We start from the raw sequence: 26,254 nt of genomic DNA on the forward strand, positions 1-26,254 counted from the left end.
ACATATTGCTGAAGCCTGGCTTGGAGAATTTTGAGCATTACTTTACGAGCGTGTGAGATGAGTGCAATTGTGCGGTAGTTTGAGCATTCTTTGGCATTGCCTTTCTTTGGGATTGGAATGAAAACTGACCTTTCCCATCCCTTAGCCACTGCTGAGTTTTCCAAATTTGCTGCCATATTGAGTGCAGCACTTTCACAGCATCATCTTTCAGGATTTGGAATAGCTCAACTGGAATTCCATCACCTCCATTAGCTTTGTTTGTAGTGATGCTTTCTAAGGTCCACTTGACTTCACATTCCAGGATGTCTGGCTCTAGGTCAGTGATCACACCATCATGATTATTTGGGTTGTGAAGATCTTTTTTGTACAGTTCTTCTGTGTATTCTTGCCATCTCTTCTTAATATCTTCTGCTTCTGTTAGGTCCATACCATTTCTGTCCTTTATTGAACCCATCTTTGTATGAAATGTTCCCTTGGTATCTCTGATTTTCTTGAAGAGATCTCTAGTCTTTCTCATTCTGTTGTTTTCCTCTATTTCTTTGTATTGATCGCTGAAGAAGGCTTTCTTATCTCTTCTTGCTATTCTTTGGAACTCTGCATTCAGATGTTTATATCTTTCCTTTTCTCCTTTGCTTTTCGCTTCTCTTCTTTTCACAGCTATTTGTAAGGCCTCCCCAGACAGCCATTTTGCTTTTCTGCATTTCTTTTCCATGGGGGGATGGTCTTGATCCCTGTCTCCTGTACAATGTCACAAACCTCCGTCCATAGTTCATCAGGCACTCTATCTATCAGATCTAGGCCCTTAAATCTACTTCTCACTTCCACTGTATAATCATAAGGGATTTGATTTAGGTCATACCTGAATGGTCTAGTGGTTTTCCCTACTTTCTTCAATTTAAGTCTGAATTTGGCAATAAGGAGTTCATGGTCTAAGCCACAGTCAGCTCCTGGTCTTGTTTTGGCTGACTGTATAGAGCTTCTCCATCTTTGGCTGCAAAGAATATAATCAATCTGATTTAGGTGTTGACCATCTGGTGATGTCCATGTATAGAGTCTTCTCTTGTGTTGTTGGAAGAGGGTGTTTGTTATGACCAGTGCATTTTCTTGGCAAAACTCTATTAGTCTTTGCCCTGCTTCATTCCATATTCCAAGGCCAAATTTGCCTGTTAGTCCAGGTGTTTCTTGACTTCCTACTTTTGCATTCCAGTCGCCTATAATGAAAAGGACATCTTTTTTGGGTGTTAGTTCTAAAAGGTCTTGTAGGTCTTCATAGAACTGTTCAACTTCAGCTTCTTCAGCGTTACTGATTGGGGCATAGACTTGGATTACTGTGATATTGAATGGTTTGCCTTGGAAATGAACAGAGATCATTCTGTCGTTTTTGAGATTGCATCCAAGTACTGCATTTTGGACTCTTTTGTTCTTTGACTGTGTGGATCACAATAAACTGTGGAAAACTATGAAAGAGATGGGAATACCAGACCACCTGATCTGCCTCTTGAGAAATTTGTATGCAGGTCAGGAAGCAACAGTTAGAACTGGACATGGAACAATAGACTGGTTCCAAATAGGAAAAGGCGTACGTCAAGGCTGTATATTGTTACCCTGCTTATTTAACTTATATGCAGAGTACATCATGAGAAACGTCAGACTGGAAGAAACACAAGCTGGAATCAAGATTGCCGGGAGAAATATCAATAACCTCAGATATGCAGATGACACCACCCTTATGGCAGAAAGTGAAGAGGAACTCAAAAGCCTCTTGATGAAAGTGAAAGAGGAGAGTGAAAAAGTTGGCTTAAAGCTCAACATTCAGAAAACGAAGATCATGGCATCCGGTCCCATCACTTCATGGGAAATAGATGGGGAAACAGTGGAAACAGTGTCAGACTTTATTTTTCTGGGCTCCAAAATCACTGCAGATGGTGACTGCAGCCATGAAATTAAAAGACTGATTTGCCTAGGAGCTGTAGCACGGTTTGTCCAAGACCCGAGAGCTGTGACACGCTGAGGGCTTTAATGTCCGTTGCTCCAAATCTTTGTTGTGACAAGACAGAGAACCGAGGAACATACACTCGTGTGACATCTATGCTGCCGTGACTCGGATTTAACCTGGCTGAAACAACCTCTGCATGGAAGAGGCCAAGCACAGCAGGAGCCCAACTGAGAGAAGCTCCCGCGCTAGAAGCGGAAGGCGAAGAAACCCAGTGCATGGGAAGGCCCATCGTACTGGAAACCGGGACAGCGATAAACGAACTCAGCAGAAAGCTCACACAGCCCAGTCTCAGATTCCCGAAGACCTCTGGTTAAGGTAAGAGGTCCTCGCTTCTAAACCGTGCTACAGCTCTTAGGCAAATCAGTGTTACAGCTCTATTTTATTTAGAAGATAGAAGATAGCAGGAGAATGAGAGAGAGAGAGAGAGAGAAAAGAGTGCATGCACGTGGGAGAGAGAGTCCGTGAGAAAGCGCTTTGGCTCATCCTTTTATATGTTTTTTTCCTCCACCTGGGCCTGCCCTATGCAAATTGGGCTTAGCCAGGAGTGCTGTTTGTTCTGCCTGAAGTCTTCACTCTGGTCCTCGGACCTTCCTTGTCTTTTAGCCACCGCCATTTTGGACTCCTTTTCCCTATTCTACCTACCTAACAGTTTATACATGAGAATGAAGCAAATAAGTAAACATCTAGGCGGAGATGAAACCTGTGTGATCTGGATTTTGATCCAGGGCAATGGCAACACTGTTAAAGTGGCTTCTGACCTAGAGGCCTTCCAGCATTTAGGAAAAGTGTATGGAGCTCAGGTCAGGAAGCCCAGCGACCCTTTGTGGGTGGCTCCTCCCCTGCCCCCTTGCAAATTACTAATGACACTTCTACTGATGTGTGCTCTTCTTTTTCCTAGTGTTTGAGAGGTCTGAGGAGGAAATGCCTATCTCTGCTGAGGGTGGAGCAGAAGGAAGGGGGGAATCAGACATGGTTATATGGAAGAAGTGACATCTGAGCCATTCTGTAAGATAAGTGGAATTTTCCAGGTGGAAAAAGGAAGTAAGATCAGTCAGACAGAAAGGCGAGGAGTGTTTGGGAACGTTACATATCTTTTTGAGCTAGGATGGGAGGTGAGGCTGGAGACCTGAGGCAGGGTGTTTCCAGGTATCTTGTAGTCTCAGGAGAGGCCTTAGGGAAGCCCAAGGACAGTCTGGAAGGCTTTGGAGGAGCCCAACAGCTGGAGAGACTCCAAATCCTGCCTGATGCCTCGGGGCTTTTTCTTTTCTTTTCTTCGTTTTTAAAAATTTTGGGGCTGCTCTGGGTCACAGCTCTTTGTTGCTGAGTATGGCTATCATAGTATGGGCTATCCCAAGTTGCAGTTTTTGCAAGAGGGGGCTACTCTCTAGTTGCATTGTGTGGGCTTCTCATTGAGGTGGCTTCTCCTGTTGCAGAACCAACGCTCTAAGGCTCCAGGGCTCAGTCATTGCCGGGTACTGGCTTAGCTGCATGTGGGAACTTGGTTCCTGGACCAGAGAACCAGAGAACGAACCCAGGTCCCTTGCAATGGCAAGTGAAAGTGAAAGTCACTCAGTCGTGTCTGACACTCATTCGTGTCCATGAAATGGGGACTATACAGTCCATGGAATTCTCCAGGCAAGAATACTGGAGTGGGTAGCGTTTCCCTTCTCCAGGGGATCTTCCCAATCCAGGGTTTGAACTCAGGTCTCCCACTTTGCAGGCAGATTCTATATCAGTTGAACCACCAGGGAAGCCCCTGCATTGGCAAGTGGATTCCTAACCACTGGACCACCAGAGTTCTCAGGCCTTGTTTTTAATTATCCTTAGAGCTTCCTATTGAGGCAGCCTGCACCAGCCCCTATCTGTGGTGGCCTACTGCTCACAGTCCTAGCATTGTCCCCTTTGAGCTTCCTGAAGTTTCTAGTTTGTGGAGGACCCAGAGACCCATAAGTAGGAATCCAGGGAGGCAGGAGGCCTTTGAAGAGAATAAGATAAAGCTCCAAAGCCTGTGAGTTTGAGTGCAGTGCAGGCTGTCTTGAAATGTTTATCAGATACTGTGCTTACTCCGTGGAAGCACCTATTTGCAGAGAAAGGTCTTTTATGGGCATTAAGTGCTTACACAAGCTTGAGATGTGGTCTTGTCTTCAAGAGGTTTACTGTTTACTGGAAAACCAAACTAACCCAAGATAAATATTAGTGAATAATAAAGGACTAAACCGGTGCCTGGCACAGAGTAGGTGTTCAGCAGGTTTGTCAATTAAATGAATGAACGTATCAATGACCAAAAGTCAAGGTACAGAGGGCAGGTGCCCGAGGAACTCTAGAGAAAGAAAAGCCGTTTGGGTGTCTCCGAAGAGAGAGACCACAGGCTCCTGGCTTTTCTAAGCATACCAAGTGCCCGATGCGGACCGTGGGGCCAGGATGTCTCCGGAGGATGCGCCCTCGACCTCCCTGGGGTCCCAATCTTGCCTTGCGTACCCGCAAGGCGATCCTCGCGTGCTGAGCCGCAGCGGCAGAGAGGAGCGGCGGTTTCCCACTTCCCGCCCTGCGGTGGAGGGTCCGCAGAAAGGCCGGAGGGGAGGGAGCGCCAGTTCACGGCCCGCCCCGTTGCGTCCCACCCACCGCGTCCCCTCCCCTCCGGCCCCGGGAAAAGCGGCCGCGGGCGCCGCCGCTCGCTGTGGGGTGGGAGGACGCTGCTGAGACAGAGCGCGGCGGCGGGCAGACGAGATGCGAGCGCGGCGGCTCTGGGCAGCGGTGCTGGTGGTGGGGGCGCTGGCGGGCGTCGGCGTCGGAGGTGAGTGGGGCTCCCGCGCGGTGGGGACCCAGGTCTCGGGTGAGCCGCGCCGCGCGTCCTGCCGCGGCCGAGTGTACAGAGCAGACGTTGAGCGGGGAAGTCGGTCGGGTGGGTCCTGCGCCCCTGCGCTCAGAGTGCGCGGGGCCAGGCTGGAGCCGTCGGAGCTGGGAGCTGGGGACCTTCCGGGCTCCACTGCGGCCAGGGCGAGCCACTATCTAGGGGCTTGTCCACCGGGACACCCAACTAACTCTTAAGCCGAGTTAGGCGGCTGTCCCGGGCGATCTCCACGTGAGCGGCGCGGTGGGCGCATCTCTGAGCCCGGAGTTCAGTCCCGGCTGCGCGCCTCGCAGGTGGTCCCGGCCGTGCGAAGGCAGAGTGGCTTCCGGAGCCCGGGCGAGCTTCCCGGTGCTGTTCCCTTGCGTTTGCAGAGGGATGCGGTTGTCCCTTCTCAAATGAGAGCGTGTGCGCGCAGACTTACCGGTTACTCGTCATTTCTCTTTCTCTTTGTGTACACTTTATCCCAAGTTTTTGTGTGTTTAGTTTTTACTTGGAGGCTCCCCGCGGGAGCGATTAGGAGGAGGACGAGAGCTCTACCTCCTACCGTGTCCTAGGGTGGGGGCAGTAGCCTCCGCTTCCGGGACAAACCCAGCATCCGAACAGTCTCCACTGTGGGCCAACAGCCTCGCCAGGGGTCCCCGGAGCTGGCTTGGCTCCCTGGCTTTGTCTCTTTTGCTGCCGCACACGCACTATCAGCTGCCAGGGCAGTTGGCATTCGACCTCATTGGTGCTGGGAGGGGCACAGCCCAGGTTGCTGCCCGTGGTCTTTCTGGTACCCGGGTGACCCTCCCAGGGAGAACTCTGTCTCTTGGTCCACTGCGGCGTTTCTCTGCAGAGGACGCACAAGTGTGCATATACCTACTTTCAGTGCAAAGAATAGTACCTCCCAGCCGTAGGGTTACCAGCTAATTTTTCAGCAGAAACTCTGCAGACCAGAAGGAAGTGGCACAATATGTTTCAAGTGATGAGAGGGGAAAATCTGCAAACAAGAATATTCTACCAGCAAGGCTGTCATTCAGATTCAATGGAAAATCAAAAGCTTTACAGACAAGCAAAAGCTAAAAGAATTCAGTACTACCAAGCCAGCTTTGGGCTTCTCTGATAGCTCAGTTGGTAAAGAATCCATCTGCAATGCAGGAGACCCTGGTTCGATTCCTGGGTCAGGAATGGACAGGCTACCCACTCCCAATTTTCTTGGGCTTCCCTTGTGGCTCAGCTGGTAAAGAATCTGCCTGCAATGTGGGAGACCTGGTTTCCATCCCTGGGTTGGGAAGGTCCCCTGGAGAAGGGAGAGGCTACCCACTCCAGTATTCTGGCCTGGAGAATTCCATGGACTGTATAGTCCATGAGGTCGCAAAGAATCGGACAGGACTGAGTGACTTTCAATTTCACATTTTCATGGTAAGACAATTTAGATCCTACAGAAGGTTAAGATTTATTGCTAAATGCGTCAGGAAATACTGGATGACTTCCTTTAAGACTCCTGTATGTATAACAGATTGTCCAGGATAGGGCAACAGTATCTTAAAAAAAACAACACTTTATTGAGGTAGGATCCACATTTTAAAAGCTGTATATATTTAATGTATATGACTTGAATTTTGAGATAAGTATAGACTCATGAGATCATCACCACAATTTATGATCCACAACTTGATGAAGGAGTTACAGATAATACATAGGGGTCTGTTTAAGTTATTGCTGCAGAAGCTTCCCATGTAGTAGATGCTCAAACAAGTCAACTGATATCTTTAGCCTGCAGTGAGTGGCCTGATGACTATGGCCCAGAATTATGAATCTCCAGCATTCCACCCTGGGAGAGGTTAGAGCCTTGGTTCAGATGCTGTCTGAATGGAGACGTCTGGAGGCAACTTGGCGTTCTCCTGCAGCAATGCCTGCTTCCGTGAACTTAAAACATTTTTTACCTTCTTTTCACGTCTACAGTTTTCTGAATTTCTGAATGATTTCTGAATCTAATCATTATGTATTTTTACAGTTTCAGAAGTAAGATAATATGAGATAGAGTCTAGCATGGTGCTTGGCTCAGCTGGTGAAGATGAAGAGTGCATTTGTTATTTTGCTGTCTCTCTCTCCACCCCTCGCTTTTAGTATACTTTTTGTTGATCTGGTTTACACAGTTGTAATGATCTGTATAGGATTCTACTGCGCTGACATACCTAAGTTTACATTAATTATTCTCTTGGGGATCTGTTCACAGGTTCATAACTGATTGGAGTGATTCCAGAGTGGTGATGGGCTATGCTGAGCTAGCTAACCCCAGAGAACCATTGAGAGGCAGGGTAGAGTCATATTTAAGAGTATGGGCTCGGGACTTCCCTGGTGGTCCAGTGGCTGACTTTGGGTTCCCATCGCAAAGGGCACAGGTTTGATCCCTGGTTGGGGAACTAGATCCCACATGCTGCAGTTAAGAATTCACTTGCCGCCACTAAAGATCCTGCATGCCTCAAGTAAGACCCAGTGCAGCCAAATAAATAAATTAAATTTTCGGTTATATTTCACACCCTCCTTACTCGAGTGTTTATGACTGGGTTGCAGGGATCATCAGATCCCTGGGAGGCAGATACAGGATGAAAGTAGGAGAGCTCTGTTGGAACACAGTGTCGAAGGGACACAGACTAGATGGGGATGTCACAGAAAGGCTGTCCCAGGGTGGGAGAGTCTGGTAAGGGGAGAAGAGACGTGGTTTGGTGGTAGATTTGAGTTTTGAAATTCATGTGCAAAGATGATCTTTTTAACTTCACTCAAGAAATATTGGGTTTTGTGGCTTCCCCAAATATGGGCCTTTATTCTAACCTAAGACCTACTGAATAACAGGTTTGTTTTCTAATTTGATTAGCTCTGAGCTGAGGTGCTGATTTCTCCTCCTGAATTTATAATCTAAAACTCTCCAGCTGAAAGGAACTCTCAGAGCCTGGAGAGACATAGTAGGGGGATTTTTGGCTGGGGAAAGGGACAGCTGTGGTTTGAATGTGTGCGTGCTAAGTCACTTCAGTCATGTCTGACTCTTTGCAACTCTATGGACTGTAGCCCATCAGGCTCCTCTGGTCTGTGGAATTCTCCAGGTAAGAATACTGGAGTGGGTTGCCTTGCCCTCCCCCAGGGGATCTTCTTGACCCATGGATCAAACCTGCATCTCTTGAGCCTCCTACATTGGCAGGTGAGTTCTTTACCATTAGTACCACTTGGGGGGTCCAGCTATGGTTTAAAGCCAATCAAATGTGGGTTTAATTCTTTTTTTTTTTTTTTAACATTTTATTTGTATTGGCGTATGAGGCCTGGTGTGCTGCGATTCATGGGGTCGAAAAGAGTCGGACACGACTGAGCGAATGATCTGATCTGATAGCTGCTTAACAATGTTGTGATAGTTTCAAATGGACAGCAAAGGGACTCAAATGTATACATGTATCCATTCTCCCCCAAACTCCCCTCTCATCCAGGCTGCCACTAGATGTGGGTGTAATTCTTAATTTTTCCTCATTATCTGTTTTACCTTGGACAAGTGACTTAATCTCTTACGTCCTCTGTTTCCTCCTCTATAGAGTGGAGGAATTAGTACTTCTACAATTGTACCGATTAAATGAAATAAAGGCACAAAATAAGTTTTCAATAAATGTTAACCACTCCTGTCATTATTTTTCTTGTCCATGGTAACTACAGTGTTTTGGAGGTTAGACTGTTAGTGCTTCATCCATGCATACAATTCAAGTTCCTAGAATGAGACCCACGCTTCTGTGATAGGGGTGTGCATAAGTGCTAAGTCACTTTGATCGTGTCCGACTCTTTGTGACCCTATGGACTATAGGCTGCCAAGCTCCTCTGTCCATGGGATTCTCCAGGCAAAAATACTGAAATGCATTGCTATGCCCTCCTCCAGGGACTCTTCCTTATTTCAACCCATTCTGCATTGGTATATCTTAGCTGCTCTGACCCAGCAAGAGCTCACAGAAGAGCCCAAGGGGGAGTGAGGGGTCTCACCCCATACATTTGCTTTATCCACAAGAAAACTTTAAGTCCTGTCCCTGGGAAAAGAGGAAAGTAAAATACATTCACAGGATTTGAGAAGAAGGATCCGCCTACTTTGTTCAGTCCTCTATGTGCAGTGGTACATAGGTACAAAATACGTACCTATGGAAAGGCGTCTTGAGATATGCCTCACCTTACGATATCCAATATTTGAATATCTGCATTCATTCATAGACGATCCTCAAATACTCCCTCTGGGCATTCTGGAGGATATTAGAATACAGTCGAGACCATGAGTTCTTTGGGCACTTGGACCCCAACACTCTTGTGCCATTTAGACCTCTCCTCTGAAGGTCCTGGAAACTCAGGGGATCATCTGTGAAGTGTCTGCCTTTGTCCTTGTCTTCTGGGGGAATATGCATGGGAGGGCAACTTTCTCCTTTCCACCTTGTGAAATTGGTGGAAATTTCACAGTTTGTGAAATTGTGAAACTCACTCCAAAATTGTGAGTGTGAGTGGCAGAGGTCTCCTGGGGACAGCATAAATGAGACAAGGAGGCAGGGTGAGGAGGGGGAGTTAGGATATGACTCTGGACTTTCCTAGTAGAAATTCCTCCTCTGCAACTCCCCACCCAGCTCAAGATCTCTGGTTATCATTCCCTCCCAGACCCAAGACTCCTTCTGTCCTTTTTGGCAGAAATAGCCAGAAAGCATGCCTGCAGGAACCACAACTCATGAATCAGCAGATAGACAATTAACTGAGGGAATGACTGAGCAGCTTCGGGGATCGACTGCTTAGTTTGACCCATCCCCCTCTGCTGCCCACAGAGCTGGCCTGCTGCTTCACTCCTGACCCCTGGCCCTTTCTGAGTGGAGTGGTTATCGTGGCTGATGAAGCTCAGGTCACGAGTGGAAAAGCAAGTGGAAGCAGAGGAATGAGGCTGCCTGTCCTTCTTGGGAGTAAACTGCTGGTGTTTTTCAAATGGGAGACTCTGCAGCAAAGAATTGATAAAATCTGCCTTTCTCTCCATGCACAGTATCACCAGGAACACTTTTTTTTTTTTAAGTTAAGTTTATTGAAGTATAATTTATGTACAGTGAAGTGCGTTCTTTGTAGGTGTTCAGTTCTGTGCGTTTTGACAAACACACAGTCAAGTGGGCTTTCCGAGCGGCTCAGTGGTAAAGAACCTGTCTGTCAATGCCGGAGACTCAGGAGACCCTGGTTCGATCCCTGGGTCCAGAAGATCCCCTGAAGTAGGAAATGGCAACCCATTCCAGTATTCTTGGCTGGGAAGTCCCAGGGCAGAGGAGCCTGGCAGGTTACACTGCACGTGTTGCAAAGAGTCTGACACAACTGAGTGACTGATGAGCGCACCAGAGTGGTAGGGGAGTGTGGTGTCTCCTTCTAGGACTCCTACAGGTTGAGAACAGACCACACTCTCCCCTAGGAGTTTCCTGAGGACTGTGGGAATGGGCTGGACCGAGTTTCTTCTGGAGTTTCCCTTGAGCTTTGGGATTCCAAGAGGTTACCAGGTTTTGACACTGAAGGTGCTCGTTTGTATAGAGCCTGGCATGCTCTGGAGAACCTACATTTAAATGAATGCAAATATAGAGACTGAGGCAGAACAGAGGATATGTAAAAATAGCTTTATATATATATATAGTTTTTTTTTTTTTTTTTAAGCTTATAAAAGTAATTCAACTTTTGTGGGGGGAAAAAAAAGTCAGTGGAATTCCCTGTCCATCCAGTGGTTAGGACTCAGGGCTTTCATGGCGGTGGTCCAGGTTTAATCCCTTGTCAGAGAACTAAGATCCTGCAAACCTCGCTCCATGACCAAAAAATAAATTACAAAAAAGTCAAGCAGTGCAAATATAGAATAATGTAAAAGTACAAGTGCCTTGTAGTCTTGTCCTTAAAGATAACCACTTAAAAATTTTTTTTGAATTATAGTTTTTATTTTTTAAATTATGAAATTATGATAACATATTTACAGGAGACTTGGAAAATAGAACAAGGTTACATATAGTTCCACTGTATAATGCACTTATTTTTAAGTAGATAAATTAAGATTTTTAGTTGGAGTTTCATATCAAACTCTCAAAAATTAATAGAATGAATAAACAGAAGTAGACCTGAAAAGCACTATGAAGCAATTCAACATAATTAAGATTTATACAGACAGAAAAAAAAAAAAATTCTGTAAAGCAATTATCCTTCAATTAAAAAATAAATAAATTTTAAAAATTAAAAAAAGATTTATAAAATTTTCACACAACAGTGGGGTACAAATTCTAGTCAAGTTCCCATAGACCAGAAACCAGGAGACACTGAAACATATCCAGAGACATAAGATCAGGTACAAACATTTCAGGTCTAAAAGTATTGAAATCATGCAGAGTCTGTTCTTTTATTATTGTGGAATTATGTTAGAGATCAATATCGAGATATTTGAAGATAGCCAACATATTTTCAAGTGCAGTGTGACATTTACCAAGAGAGATCCTTGACTTAGCTATTGAAAGCTTCAATAAAGTTAGAAGACTAAAGAGACACAGAGGGTGATTGCAGAGAAGAAAGCATTTAAATGAGAAATTAATATCAAAGATACTTTAAAAATCCCATGTATTTGGAAATTAAATGTCCACTTTTAAATGATGGGTGTAAGATAACCACTGTTGGCAGTTACTCCAGAATTCTTTCCTATGTATATGGAAATTTTATTTCCATAAATAAATTTTTAAGGAAATATTTTCCCATGTATATTTCCACTGTATATAATTATTTATCTTTATTGTTGTTTCTCAAGCAGAATCATTCACAGTTGCATCATTGTCACTTAATAATATACCATGGGCATCTTTTTATATCAGTTTATGGCTTTCTATTACTGTTTATTCCAAGAGCTGTCAGTCTAGCCCAAAGGCATATTATTATATGGATATATCTGAATTTTCTTAACCAAGTCCCTGTAGGTAGTCATTGGGATCACCCCCAATTATCTTTTACTACAGATAAAGCTGCAGGGGACATCCTTGTTCATTATTATGCACCTTTGTTCAAATGTCTCTAAGGCTGAATTTCTTAAACTAAAATTCCTGAGTCAAAGGACACGAATATTTTAAATTCAAATTTTTATAGCTTTTCCAAATTGTCCTCAAAATGGTGGGACCGATTTGCCTTCCTACCAAGACAGGCTCGCAGCAAGGGCTGGTGCCACCAGATATAGCAGATATGACCACAAGATATGAGCTGGAGGAAGGAAAGTAATGAAACTGAACAGTCAAATGCCAAGTGAAGTGAAGTGAAAGTCATTCAGTCGTGTCCTACTCTTTGTGTCCCCATGGACTATACAGTTCATGGAATTTTCCAGGCTAGAATACTGGAGTGGGTAGCCTTTCCCTTCTCCGGGGATCTTCCCGACCCAGGGATCGAACCCACATCTCCTGCATTGCAGGCAGATTCTTTACCAGCTGAGCCACCAGAGAAGCTAAGGAGGTCACCAAAAGGGCACTGCTTGGCTGGGCCTCAAACAGAGCTTGGTACAGGCTTGCCTCTTCTATATTGAGTGAGTCAGATAGGAGGTGGGTCTTGTGCTGATAAAATTTTCCAGAACTTGAAATGCAGCATTTGAATGAAATGTTAGTTAGTTAGGACATTAGGAAGAAATAGACATGTGTATAAAATTAGAGGGATCTTGGGCCCTGGGATGCTAGGCTTCCTAGAGGATTAGCCTACTGATATTTTCTGCCTGGAAGATATACGTTCAGGGCTGGCTGCACTGTGAAAATCACTAATTTAGTCCTGTTTGTTTTATGGAGAAGCAGAAAGGGAGGTCCTGAGAGGCAAAGTGACTTGCTCAAGATCATACAGCTAGCTTTGTGGCATTGGAGGAGTCTAGCCCTGAGGGCTCCTGTCTCCCAGCCAGTGATTCTTCACTGTATCCTGTAGAGACCAAGGGCCCTCTCTCATCTGCCCCTGAGGTGGGTGGGGAATGTGTGGGGATGGGCATTCCTAGTGCAGGAAGTGATTGGCATGAAGGTAAGGAGGAAGGAAACCAACATTTACTGAGGAGCCACTAATTTTTTTTTTCTATTTTTAAAATTGGAGTATATTTGCTTTACATTGTTGAGTTAGTTTCTGCTATATGACAAAGTGAATCAGCTATATGTATACATATATTCCTTTCCTCTTGAGCCTCCCTCCCAACCCATCCCGTCCCTTTAGGTCATCACAGAGTGCTGAGCTGAGCTCCTTGTGCCATACAGTGGCTTCCCACTGGCTATCCAATTTACACATGGTAGTGTGGGTCGGGGAGATCCCCTGGAGATGGAAATGCCAACCCGCTCAAGTACTCTTGCCTGGAGAATCCCATGTACAGAGGAGCCTGGTGGGCTACAGTCCATGGGATCGCAAAAGAGCTGGACACGACTTAACAACTGAACAACAACAGCTAAGTGTGTATATATCAATGCTACTCTCAATTCATCCTCCCGCTTCCCTGCTGTGTCCACAAGTCTTTTCTCTATGTCTGTGCCTGAGCATCCACTATAGATGGTTCATGTTATCTCATTGAATTGTAACGACTCTGTGGGGGGAAAGGAAGCAGTTGTTGAGGGTCACAGTGCTTGGCTGATGTGGTTGGGTTAGACCTGTTAAACACAAGGGAGCAATGATAAATTCTTGAACAGGAATGTGACAGAGACTCAGAGTCACAGGACCTGAGAGCACCAGAGAGATGAGGGGATGTGCTTGAGGTCACACAGCCGGTGGAGTGGTTAAAGGTCTCCTGCCTGTTGTCTGCATGCTTCTCTCACCACATCCACTGTTACACAATAATAACCTTCATTATTTTTGAAATTGGGGCTTAGTTGCTTTACAGTGTTGTGTTTCTGCTGTACAGCAAAGTGAATCAGCTGTACATATACATGTATCTTCTCTTTGTCCCACACACACACAAAATGTTCATTGTTTTCTCCTCCTGCCCTCAGGGTGTTAGTGTTCCAGGGGTCAGGTGTTAATTTTGGATGGCAATTACATGGAAGACAGGACTCTGTCCTTTTTCTGCGGTGTTCAGCGCATGGCTACCTAATTACACCAGTTGGAGATGATAAGCAGACATGATCTGGCTTCACTTATAAGGACGGGGACTACTGGCTGAAGAAGGGTCAGTGAAGGGCATGGCCAGTGGTCAACATGTTTGAACTTTGTCCAAAGGGATCCACTTGCTCATGGCAAAATCTTTCCTGTTTTTGGGTCTTGCCCCTCATACCATTGGGTCAGCAAATCCTCAGAGTACATCTAGGGTCTAACCACACCATGAACACCACTACCATCCAAATCCAATCCCCTGCCCTCTAATGCCTGGATTACTATTTTAAAATTTTATTTATTTATTTAATTTTGGTTGTGCTGGGCCTTTGCTGCTGCAAGCAGGCTTTCTCTAGTTGCAGCCCGCGGGGGCTACTCTTTGTCGAGATGCATGGCCTTCTCACGGTGGTGGCTTCTCTTGTAGCGGAGCAAAGGCTCTAGGCACATGGGCTCAGTAGTTGTGGCAGTGGGCTTAGTCGTCCTGGGGTACGTGGGGTCTTCCTGCATCAGGGATTGAACCTGTGTCCCCAGCATTGGCAGGTGGGTTCTTAACCACTGGAGCACGAGGTAAGTCCTGATGCCTGAATTATTGTCATGCTTCCTAACTGGTCTCTTTCTGGTCTTGCTCCCCTACTGTCTCCCCTCTTTTCAGTGGCCAGGATGATCTTTTCCTGCTCATCTCGGCTCACAGTCCGCCAGCGGCTTCCCACCACATGGAGGATGATGGCCACACTCCGTAGCGTGGCTACAGCTTCCCAGTATTATGGTTCCTGACTGCATTTCCAGGCACCTCTCCACCTAGCTCCTCTTCCCTCTCTCTCCCTACTGTTTCTTAAAGAGGCTGAGGTCCATCTAGCTGTTGCAGGTTTTTTCTGGAGTACTTGTCCTCTAGATCTTCCTATGATTCACTCCTTCGTGATTTTGAAATATCACTCAGAGAGGCCTTTCTTGACTTTTGGAAAAGAATTATTTATCTATTTAGCTGCATCCGGTCTGAGTTGCAGCACTCAGAATCCTCGTTGCATCATGCGGGACTTTTCCTTGTAGTGCTCTGGCTTAGTTTGTCCTGTAGCATGTAGGATCTTAGTTTCCAGATCAAGGATTGAACCTGAGTCTCCTGCATTGCCAGGTGGATTCTTAACCACTGGACCATCAGGGAAGTCCCTTGACCACTTGACATCCTCCCCTCACTGATGCTTCATCCTGCTCTATTTTCTTTTTTAAGAATAAATTTATGTACTTTCAATTGAAGGATAATTGCTTTACAATATTGTGCCTGCCTTTGCCACACATCATCATGAGTCAGCCCTAGTCTATTTTCTTAATGCATTTGAGTACTTTTCGCTTGTGTGTGTTTTGGTTTTCTGTTGAGCATGTTTGATTTTCTAAGCTCCACGAGAGTAGGGCGGTTGTTTAGTTCATCAGCGTGTCTCCGGTGCTTAGCATTGTGCTGGACACAGGTACTCAATGAGTTTTTGTCAGGTAAATGAGTGGGTGAATAAATGGCAACGTCATTGATACATCTTAGTAGAAAAGTATATAAGTCAAGTGACCACTTTTCTGTTATCCATAGGTGGATTAACCATTGCAAAATGTTCAGTCTAGGCTGGCTTTTCTCAATCATGCAAAGTATTTCAGGTCAGTGTTCCTCAAAATCATGTCATATACGCTACAGAAATGCAAACCTATTTTACGTTAGCTTCTTCGGGCTGCTGTAACTGGGTGACTTAAAACAACAGAAGTTTATTCTCTAGAGGCTAGAAATCCGAAATCAGGGTGTCAACAGGGCCATGCTCCCTCTGAGACACTGGGATGGACTCTTTCCTGGTATCTTCCTAGCTTTTGGTGGTAGCTGGCAATGCTTGGTGTTCCTTGTCTTCCAGCTATATCACTCCAACCTCTGCCTCTGTCTTCACAGGCTGGTATTCTCTCTATGTTTTCACCTGATGTTTTCTTATTATAAGGACATCAGTCATATTGGATTAGTGTCCACCTTCATGAGCTCATTTTGATTACATATGCAAAGACCCTATTTCTAAATAAGGTCATAGGCATAGGTCCTGGGAATTAGGACTTCAATATGTCTTTTGTGAGGATGCAATTCAACCTATAACACATTTTAATATTGGTTAAGACAAATTGTACACAAATATCTTCAGATGTTAAGTACCATATTTAATTGTCTCTGATACACTTTAAAAAAAAAATGGGAAAATCTCTGAAATCAGGATGCTTTCTGTATGGTTGGGCTTCCCAAGTGGCTCAGTGGTAAAGAATCTGTCTGCCAGTGCAGGAGATGCTGGTTTGATGCCTGGGTCAGAAAGATCCCCTAGAGTAGGAAATGGCAACCCACTCTAGTACTCTTGCCTGGGAAATCCCAAGGACAAAGAAGCCTGGTGGGCTACAGTCCATGGGATAGCAAAGAGTTGGACTTGACTGATCCACTAAGCATGCACACACGCACCTGTACGGCAATCTGGACTCCCTACTGCTTTGGGTGATGCTTACTGGAGCTTTCTGTTCAGAGCACTGTGTTACCTTGAACTCTACCTTCCTGTCTTCTTCCCCTTCCTTGGCTCACTGAGCTGCTGTTACATGTAACAAAAGAACCAAAATAAAGTAAACTTTCTTAACAACGTGCTCCAGAGAAACAACTTATTGCATGCACTGTGCAGTTAGGATATGTTTTGTTCTTGGATGACTCACTCAGCCAGGTGACTGCAATGGAAGGTCAGGCACCTCCTGAGTCACCCAGTGTCCCTGTGAACCTGTTTAGGAAATCACCAGTCAAAGGTCACTGGCAGGGCCGGAACGCTTCCCTGGCAGACAGTAGGAGAGACATCTGTAGTGTTAGCAGTGTGGATCATCCTTTCTTCCCACTGAACACTCCTCCCTTTGAGCCCTCTCAGAGGGCTCACGAGGGTGGCCTGTTCCTGAATGCTGACATCCTGTCTCATTGGACAACATATCCCTGAAATAGCTCTCATTGACGCATTAATAACTTCCACTGGTTCCAACTCCCTTCCTTGTTCCTCTTTTTTTCCCTCTATTTTTCCCACTCTTTGTCTCTCTTCTGGTTCTGTGAATTGATCTGATGTGTCAAACCACAGCCTTCTACTTCTACTTTCCAGGCAACATTCTTGGCTAATCTCATCTATCTTTTCTAATTGGCGTTCTTTTCTTGACCATCCCTTCTAGACTGGATTTTTGATCACCTGCCTTCTACTGCTTGGGACTCAGGATAAAAACATCAACAACAAAAACAATAGCGTCAGATAGATAACCAACGAGAACCTGCTGCATAGCACAGGGAACTCTGCTCAGTGTTATGTGGCAGCCTGGATGGGAGGAGAGTTTGGGGGAGAATGGATACATGCGTATGTATGACGGAATTCCTTTGCTATCCACCTGAAACTATCACAACATTATTAATCGGCTATACACCAACACAAAATAAACAAAGAAATGGCAACCATAGCAGCAACAGCCTCTATAGGGTGCTTCTGTTTTTGCCAGCTGCTGTGCTCAGAGTGTGACAGGGGTTGTTTCACTTATAACTACCCTGGGAGGAATGGGACCAACCTGACCTTGTTGCCTTGCTCTAGCTAAGCTGTCTGAAGAAATGGGTGGTGGGAGTTGTTAATTCATTTCAGGGACAAAGTTCTAATGAAGGTCCCTCATTCTTCAGCAAGGGCTGAACCTGGCCCTCTGAGACTGAGTAAGAAAAGAGGCCTTATGAATGACTGGAAACAGGCCTAAACTCCTTCCACATGTTTGCAGGGGAGGGGTGGCCTCAAAGCAGCAGCTCACTGAATCAGCACAGTCAGGCGCAGGACTTCTGATGAGTCAGTTGCTTTCAGCCACTGCGTTCCAGGGAACCTGCCCTTGGTGGCAGGTCTTGGTGGGGGGCATTCTGGGGAGAAGGGGGAATCATTGCTCTCATGAAATCAACCTGTGATTCATTACACAGAGGATGGGTAAGGGGAACTGGGTAACCATGACTCCCCAGGCATAACTTCCTAAGGAACTACCCCTGGCAGCTCATCTCATTCTCTGGGGTCAGGGACCGCCCGTTCACTGGGAGGGGCCTGCTGTTGTTTATTTCACATCTGGTAAGGCGTTCTTTTGTGGCAACAAGTCAAGGATTCATGGGAAATGCTAATTTGGGAATGAATGGAGGGCTAAATGGATAGACCGGGAAAAGTTTTCAAAAAATAATTTGACGGCATGCACAACTCCCTTGGTTGGTCCTCTTCTCTCTTCTATCTTGTCCCTCATCTCCCTACTGGAAATCCGTGGTACTTATGTCCAGAATTACTCCCCTGGATGCTGGTTCTCATGAAAACTTCAAAAAGGGATGCCTAAAATAATGCAGGCTATGTTTTTCTCAGAACTCTTCCAATAAGGCAGTAAGGAGTTCACATCTGGCTGAGAAGAGAGCTAAGAGAAGGCCAGGCAGCCTTGGCAGGGAGAGGTCTCCTGGATGCATTGTGGGTTCTGAACACTCTGTCATTCTGACTCTGGCAGCTCTGGGAAGACTGGCTGCTTTTCTCCCATTAGAGGCAGTACATGGCTGAGGGCTGTCCCAACTCAGAGATGGCCTTGATGCCTTAGGGCCAGACCTGGAACTACTGCTGTAATTTCCACCTTGCAGCCTTTGTATCACACACTTAGGCTGTAGTCAGTCAGAGGCTGGAGTCATAGAGGTTACTCATGAGCTTACAGTGGCATGTGACTTGCAGAATTTTCGAGTTGAGAAAGGCCTTTGAAGTTAGACAGACCCAGGGCTCTGAGGAAACGTGGGGCTTCCAGGAGGCGCTTCAAAGATTCCACATATAATCTAGTGTTTTTCAGAGAACAATGAAAATTTCAATTGTCCAAGGCACTGTATCAACCCATTTGTGTGTTTTGTATCAGAATTCTAGGCATAATTTGGAGAAATGAGCTCAGTTGCTTAAAAAACAAAACAAAACTGACCTAGTCCAGTACTTGGCAATTTGCTCTGTTTGTATGTGTGTGCGCTCAGTCATGTCCGACTCTTTGTGACCCCATGGACTGTAGCCCGCCAGGCTCTGTCCACGTGATTCTCCAAGCAAGGATACTGGAGTGGGTTGCCATTTCCTACTCCACGAGATCTACCTGGCCCAGGGATGAAACCCACTTTTCCTGCGTCTCCTGCATTGGCAGGTGGATTCTTTTACCAGTGAGACACCTACGAAGCCCCATTAAATGACTCATCCAAGACTATATTATTAGTGGGTGACTCAGAACCACAATGTACTGATTGTATGTGTACTGCTTCTGTTAGGTCACTCTGTCCCGAGCTGGATACTGTTGCAGTGTAATTTTTAGAGTTAAAAGTATGATTCGCGTGCAACTATAAAATGAAGTGAAAGTGAAAGCTGCTCAGTTGTATCTGATTCTTTGTGACCCCATGGACTGTAGCCCACCAGGTTCCTCTCTCCATGGAATTCTCCAAACAAGAATACCGGAGTGGGTTACCCCTTCTCCAGGGGATCTTCCTGACCAGGGATAGAATCCAGGTCTCCCACATTGCAGGCAGATTTTTTTACTATCTGAGCCACAGGGAAGTCCAATAAAATGAACACCTGTCAAAGATTTCTTTCAACTTAATGAGAGAACCAGTAAGATGTTGACTAGTTTAAAAGAGAATTCAAGAAAGGGAGTTACAGTCAGTCAGTCAATGGAATGCTGAAATCAGTTGCCCAATAGATTCAAGATTGGTTAATGTTCAACAAAGCAATAAACCTTAACCTCTGGTGGTTATCTTTGCTACTAGACAGAAGTCATTTGCATTGCTGTTGGATAAGAATCATATACATCATTCTCTTCAAGAATTATATCCATTGTTGTTTATTTTCTACAGGCCAACCTCTACTCTTATAGGACTATAAGATATCCTAATCAATAGAGGTCAAACAAAGATACACACCCCTGAAATTATATAACCCCTTAGCATGGTGAGGCTACTGGTCAACCCCTTGCATTACCTTGAAAAGTCACCCAGTACTCCCTTTGCCTAGTTCCACATTTTGGATAATTTCTTTTAACAATATCGTGTATATGTGTGTACGTGTATACGTGCACATTTTCTGTCCCCCCTGCCCCCCAGATGTTGAAAGGGAGTTCAGTCATAGTATTATAAAGTGACCTGAGATACCCAGCTCTGTAAGAAGTTCAAGGGACACTGGGGAAACATCCCAATGATGAGGATAATTTCCCCTCAAATATATTTGCTGGTCTTACCAACTAAGGACAAGGGACCAATTCAGAAAATTGGATAAAGGAATTGTCAGGATAATTGAGTCATATCAGGAAGGGGTCTGGGCTTCCCAGATGGCGCTAGTGGTAAAGAACCCACTTGCCAATGCAGGAGACATAAGAGATTTGGGTTTGATCCCTGGGTCAGGAATCAGGAGGGCATGGCAACCCACTCCAGTATTCTTGCCTGGAGAATCCCATGGACATAGGAGCCTGGAGGGCTACAGTCCATGGGGTCACACAGAGTCAGACATGACTGAAGCGATTTAGCACGCATGCACAGGAAGGAAGTCTCCCTCATTCTATTCTTTGCACAATTGTTCCTTGGGATCTGCAGGGGATTTATTCCAGGCTCCCTTGACCACCAAAATCTGAGGATGCTTAAATCCCTTATAAAAATAGTTTAGTGTTGGCGTATAACACACATACTCTTGTATTCTATAAATCATCCTACGTTCCTTACAATGTGAATGCTATGTAAATAATTGTAAATCCAATGTAGATAAATAGTTGCTGCCACATGGCAAATTCAAGTTTTGCTTGTTGGCACTTTCTGGAATTTTTTTTTTCTGTATATATTTTGACCCTTGGTTGTTTAAATCTGTGGATGTGGAACCCATGGATGTGGGGGGTTGACTGTACTGGAAAAGGCCTTCCTGGGAGCCCTGGAGGAAGAGAAGGTTTACCTGACTGAGGCCAGGAAGGCTAAGCTGTGGGGAACACGGAGGATGGTGAATGTCTGTGGTTTACTTCCTGGCTGGACTTCTTATGGAATGCTTTTCATCCCTCTGGTTGTCTCTGTTCCTCCCTCAACTTTTTCTGCAGCCTTTGACAGTTTGAAGACTGTTCACAGTCTTCAATTGAACTGAGGTAATTTGAAACCAGTTCTCAGAATTCTGATATAATCAGACTTGAGGGGTCTTTACCCTTCCATGTTATTGGAATTCAGTAGCGATTTATTGCAGAGAAGGCAATGGCACCCCACTCCAGTACTCTTGCCTGGAAAATCCCATGGATGGAGAAGCCTGGTGAGCTGCAGTCCATGGGGTCGCTGAGAGTCAGACATGACTGAGCGACTTCACTTTCACTTTTCACTTTCATGCATTGGAGAAGGAAATGGCAACCCACTCCAGTATTCTTGCCTGGAGAATCCCAGGGCCGGGGGAGCCTGGTGGGCTGCCGTCTCTGGGGTCGCACAGAGTTGGACATGACTGAAGCGACTTAGTTGCAGTAGCAGCAGCGGCAGCGATTTATTGAGCATCTACGGCTTTCTAGACACTGCAAATGTAGTGACAAAAAGTCAAGGTCTCTATGATTAAAATCAGAGATTTCTTCAAAAAAGGAATGTTAGGTTCTCTTCTGGTGTTCCAGAAAGTTTCGACCCAGCTCTTCTACTTTCTATGTCAATAGTCCTGAGCAAGGAGATTTAACCTTAACAGTGTCATTTTGAATGACATTTTTTAGTGTACCCAATGCTTCTCCTTTACTTCAGTGAATTCCTTGTGCAAATCCTGTGAGATAGATGTTAGCAGCTTCGTGGAGGTTCACCAGGTTGACTGAGGTCATGACATGTCTAGTTAGCAAAGCATTCAGAATTCAAATACAGGCTTTCTAATTCCAAAATTCCATGTTCTTCCAGCTTATATCAGTCAACTTTTTCTAGTATTTCTTTAGTTCTCCCTAAAGCATTCTATGCTTGCCTCCCAAGATATATGTATTGGGAAGCTTGAGAAGATTTCAGAAGATTTGCTTTCCCCTCATGGTCCAGTTGGACACTGCCGTGGCTGTCACCCCCTACCCCCATATTTAGGCTGTGTGTTAATATTAGTTCATCCAGGCTCTGAATTCCCTGTGTAGTGGCTATGAATAAATCATTAAAGTAATTACCATGGCTCTGGACCTCAGATTTTTATTTGTACAATGTAGGTGTTAAATCAGTTGTTAAAGCCTTTATTAAATCTAATTTTGTGTGTGTGTGTGTGTGTTAATATTTATTTATTTGGCTGCATCCAGTCTTAACTGTGGCACCATGAGATCTTTTGTTGTGGTGTGCTGGCTTCCCTCTAGTTGCGGTATGCAGGCTCTAGAGGGCTTGGGCTCAGTAGTTGTGGTGTGTGGGCTTAGTTGCCCTGTGGCATATGAGATCTTAGTTCCCTTACCAGGGATCAAACCCATTACCCTCTGCATTGGAAGGTAGATTCTTAACCACTGAACCACCAGGGAAGTCCCAATGAAAGCCTTTCCATCAGTTATGATCTGACACTTGCTCTATCACTTGCCATCACTGTAGCGTCATCAGTTAAGAGCAGTGATGAGTTTCTTTTGACTTTCCTCATTCTCCTTCTTTTTCCCCAAACTATGTTGGGTAAGTGTCTATGGGCTGGTGAAGGTGTATTTGTGTGCATCTGAGAGCTGTAAACTTGGGCATTTGGGAAAGGTGGGCAAGGCTAAGGCAGGCCAGTTACTGTGTCAAGCGAAATTGGATGCTAAAACCTCTGTCTTTCTGTTGCAGGGCCCAACATCTGTGCCACACGAGGTGTGAGCTCCTGCCAGCAATGTCTGGCTGTGAGTCCCACATGTGCCTGGTGCTCAGATGAGGTAAGGAGCAGATATCTGACTTTATTTCTTTCTCAGACTTAGCTGCCTTTGTGTAGAAACAGACCCTTGGGGCTATCTCCTCCTTCCTAAGTATAAGAGCCCTTGTCCCTTCTGAGCAACACTAGGGAGAAGCCTTCCCATGGATGGATGTTGAAGGGAGCTGTCATGCGCTATCGCTGGGAATGCCGTTCAGAGTGTCTTGCATGGCCCTGGCCTTAGGCAAGTAGGCTGGACCTCTTGGCCTCCCCTGTGGCCGTTTTACCACTTTGCTTGTTTTTGTTGGGGTGTAACACCCCTGGGAGGCCGGGCCTCAGGTCACAAAAAGGGAGGCACAAGGGGGTTATAGGTACAGAGTGGATGCTGGCTTATGAACATTCCAGAATTTTTAAAAGGCAAATGACAGATGGATCTTGCGCTTGCATGTGGGGTTGTTTAGTCAGGGCCTTTTCTCTCCCTTTCTTGTCTGACAATTGGGCCCCGTGGCTTTACTGTCTCCTCTCTCTTTCTCTCCTTCCTTCCTTCTCTTGGGAAGGTGTTCATGAGGGAAGGAGCTGAGCCAATTTGGTGAGGCCGGGAGGGTGACAGGAAAGGGTTAGCTGTGTCTAGGCAGTGGATTTGTTGTGTCTGGGGCCCTGGGGAATGAGTGTGTCTGAGGGGATGGCTGTGTTTGTGGCTAGGATGGGAATTTGGAGCTGGCAAGGCTGGGCGTGTGTGTGGCTGGAGAGGGTCCAGTGATTACAGAGTGTGAGGCTGAGTCATGGGCCTCCTCCCCGGCAGGTGGTTACCTGAACTCCTGGCCTGGGTGGGTGTCAGCCGCCTGAGGTGCCCTCTGTCAGGACAGCCTGTCCCCGCGCTCTGTGGCTCTGTGAAGTGCTCTGAACCGAGCCCTGGTTCTCTTTGTCTGGCTCCTCTCCCCCATCTGCTGAGTTTCCTAAAAAGGCAACCTCCCTGGCAGGCTGGTGAGGGGAGGGGGAGCGGGAGCTGCGAGGCCGTGTTTATCAACGAGAGGGAGGCCGGGATGGCCGAGGCCAGCCCAACGCAATGCCTTGGCCTCTGTGCAGTTCAGCACGAGAACGGCTTCCAGAGGCAGCTGCCCAACATCTGGGCCACACTGACTTCATTTAGCAAATGAAACGTTCCCTGAGGCCAGGAGTTGGGGGTGGGACGTTGAGTGAGTCCTTCCCCTCCACCCCTGAGGGTTCTCCACCCCTCTGGGCTGAACTGGCTCCTCAAGTGTGATGTGGCCTCTCCCTTCTCATTTGCCATATCCTCCTTCCCTTGATCATCATCATATTATTAAGCTTCTTTTACAAGGAAATTGGAATTATGCGGCTAAGTCCTCGAAGAAGGGAGAGCCGGATGGGAAGGGTGCTGAATTGGAGGGTGTTTAGCTGGCTGGAGCAGAAGGGTAGTCAGGGGAGAAGCCCTAGGATCCTCAAAGGATGCTCCTCCCTCTGCCTTCCCCCCTTTGCAACCCAAAGCAAGACAAAAGGGAGAAACTGTGGTTCAGAGGAATCTGGGGGAAAAGAAAACCATTCTTGGAATGTCTGTCACCTCTCTTGATTGGCATAGGGACAAACCAGGTAATAGATACGGTGAGCTCCCACGAGACAAAGCCCTTAGGTTATGTGACCAGATTTTAGAGAAAAATGTAGAATATTTAATGATGGCCATGGTGAATTTTGTCCAATCTGAGGTGGGAGGAGGAAAGAAAGAGGGGAAGAAAGGTAGAGGATAGGATCAAAGCTTAATGCAAAGCCTAGGGATGGGGGTGTGGAATTAAAGAGAAGAGGTGTCTGTGTGTGTGAGTGCATGCGTGCCCAGTCATGTCTGATTCTTTGTGATCCTATGGACTGTAGCCTGCCAGGCTTCTCTGTCCATGGGATTTTCCAGGCAAGGATACTGGAGTGGGTTGCCATTTCTTATTCCAGGTGATCTTCCCGACCCAGGGATCGAACCTGTGTCTCTTGTGTCTCCTGCATTGGCAGGTGGATTCTTTTCCACTGTTCCTCTTGGGGTGTATTTCTGGGACCAAAGAAATCTGATGAGAGGAGGTAGATGGTCCAAAAAGATATTTTCTGGGAGGATGGAATTTAAACAGGAAAGCGTTTGTTTGTTTGTTTTGAGTGACAAAGTCAGATTTATCGCTCCGGATTGAATCAATGGAGACAGGGCCTAGGGAGTGGAAGGCGGAGACAGGAAGTTGGTGAAGCACCCTTTTGTCCTTCATCAGCATCCTGGGAAAGCTGGGGGTGGGGTGTGGTGTGGAGGCCAAGGGCTTAGTGAATGACTACAACTATCTCTCGAGGAGGGAGGCAGGGAGGCGGGATAGCAGAGGAGGCCAGCATGGGGCAACGTTTGTCAACCAGGGAGAATGGAATCCCGGCCTGTAACTTGAACATGACTGCCATCTTTATTTTTTTCCCTGAGGGCTTCCCCTGCACTGACCAAGTGTAACTGCTGAAAGTGTCTTGGCTGTTGATTTTAAAAACCAAAATGAACCATCTGGGCCATTTTGCCTGTGATTTGTTGAATAATCGACCCTGGAAAACCTTCGGCTTCTGCTTCTCCTACCTTGGCTGTTACAGGCAGGGTTGGCAGTGCCTGCAAAAACAACTGGTTGGGCTGAGCTTTCCCTGGTCCTGCCGGACAGCAGCTCTGGGTGTGGATAGCAAGAACTTGGCTGGGTCTTAGGAAAACATAGCCAACGTGGATGAGTGCAGACTTTTCGGTCCATCTGCATAGGGTGTGTTCTTGGGGGGGCTGGATGCTGATATGGGTCGGGGTGGTGTGCTGTCTCTGGACTGTGAATCTAGCAGAGAAGTTGGCCTCACACTGAGATTCAGCTTGTGGTCTTGGCCTCGGTGGCATCACGTAGGGAATTAGAACCTTCCAAACTTGCCTGCTGGTAAGAATCACCTTGGGTGCTTGTTAAATATAAGGATGTCCAGGGTGGACCCTGAACCTGTTGCATTAGAATGGGTTGTTATTGAATATCAATAACAATAAACTAAAATGCTTTCCTTTTCCGCTCCTTCTTTCTGTTCTCCCCACAGCTCTCTCTGTATGTTCAATTTCTTGTCCTCATCAGATGTCAATCAAGAGAACAATTCATTATTGTTAGTTATTGTTAATTTATTTGGAGGCATTTGTTAGCTCTCTCAGAGAAGGCAATGGCACCCCACTCCAGTACTCTTGCCTGGAAAATCTCATGGACGGAGGAGCCTGGTAGGCTGCAGTCCATGAGGTTGCTAAGAGTTGGACATGACTGAGCGACTTCACTTTGACTTTTCACTTTCATGGATTGGAGAAGGAAATGGCAACCCACTCAGTATTCTTGCCTGGAGAATCCCAGGGACGGGGGAGCCTGGTGGGCTGCCGTCTATGGGGCTGCACAGAGTCGGAGATGACTGAAGCGACTTAGCAGCAGCAGCAGCAGTTAGCTCTCTGGGAGA

General features: G+C 46.1%; 1 protein-coding gene across 1 annotated transcript in view; it reads left to right on the plus strand.

The window, feature by feature from the left end:
* Positions 1 to 4,633: 4,633 nt before the first annotated feature.
* Positions 4,634 to 26,254, plus strand: part of ITGB3 (integrin subunit beta 3) — a 63,158-nt gene continuing 41,537 nt past the window's right edge. The window contains exons 1-2 of the mRNA XM_070390021.1: positions 4,634 to 4,790; positions 22,714 to 22,799. Of these exons, the coding sequence (XP_070246122.1) occupies positions 4,724 to 4,790; positions 22,714 to 22,799 (153 nt within the window). The 5' untranslated portion in view covers positions 4,634 to 4,723. The remainder of the gene's footprint in view (positions 4,791 to 22,713; positions 22,800 to 26,254) is intronic.

Source organism: Bos mutus, chromosome 19 (assembly GCF_027580195.1).
Source record: "Bos mutus isolate GX-2022 chromosome 19, NWIPB_WYAK_1.1, whole genome shotgun sequence".
NCBI classification, from domain to species: Eukaryota; Metazoa; Chordata; class Mammalia; order Artiodactyla; family Bovidae; genus Bos; species Bos mutus.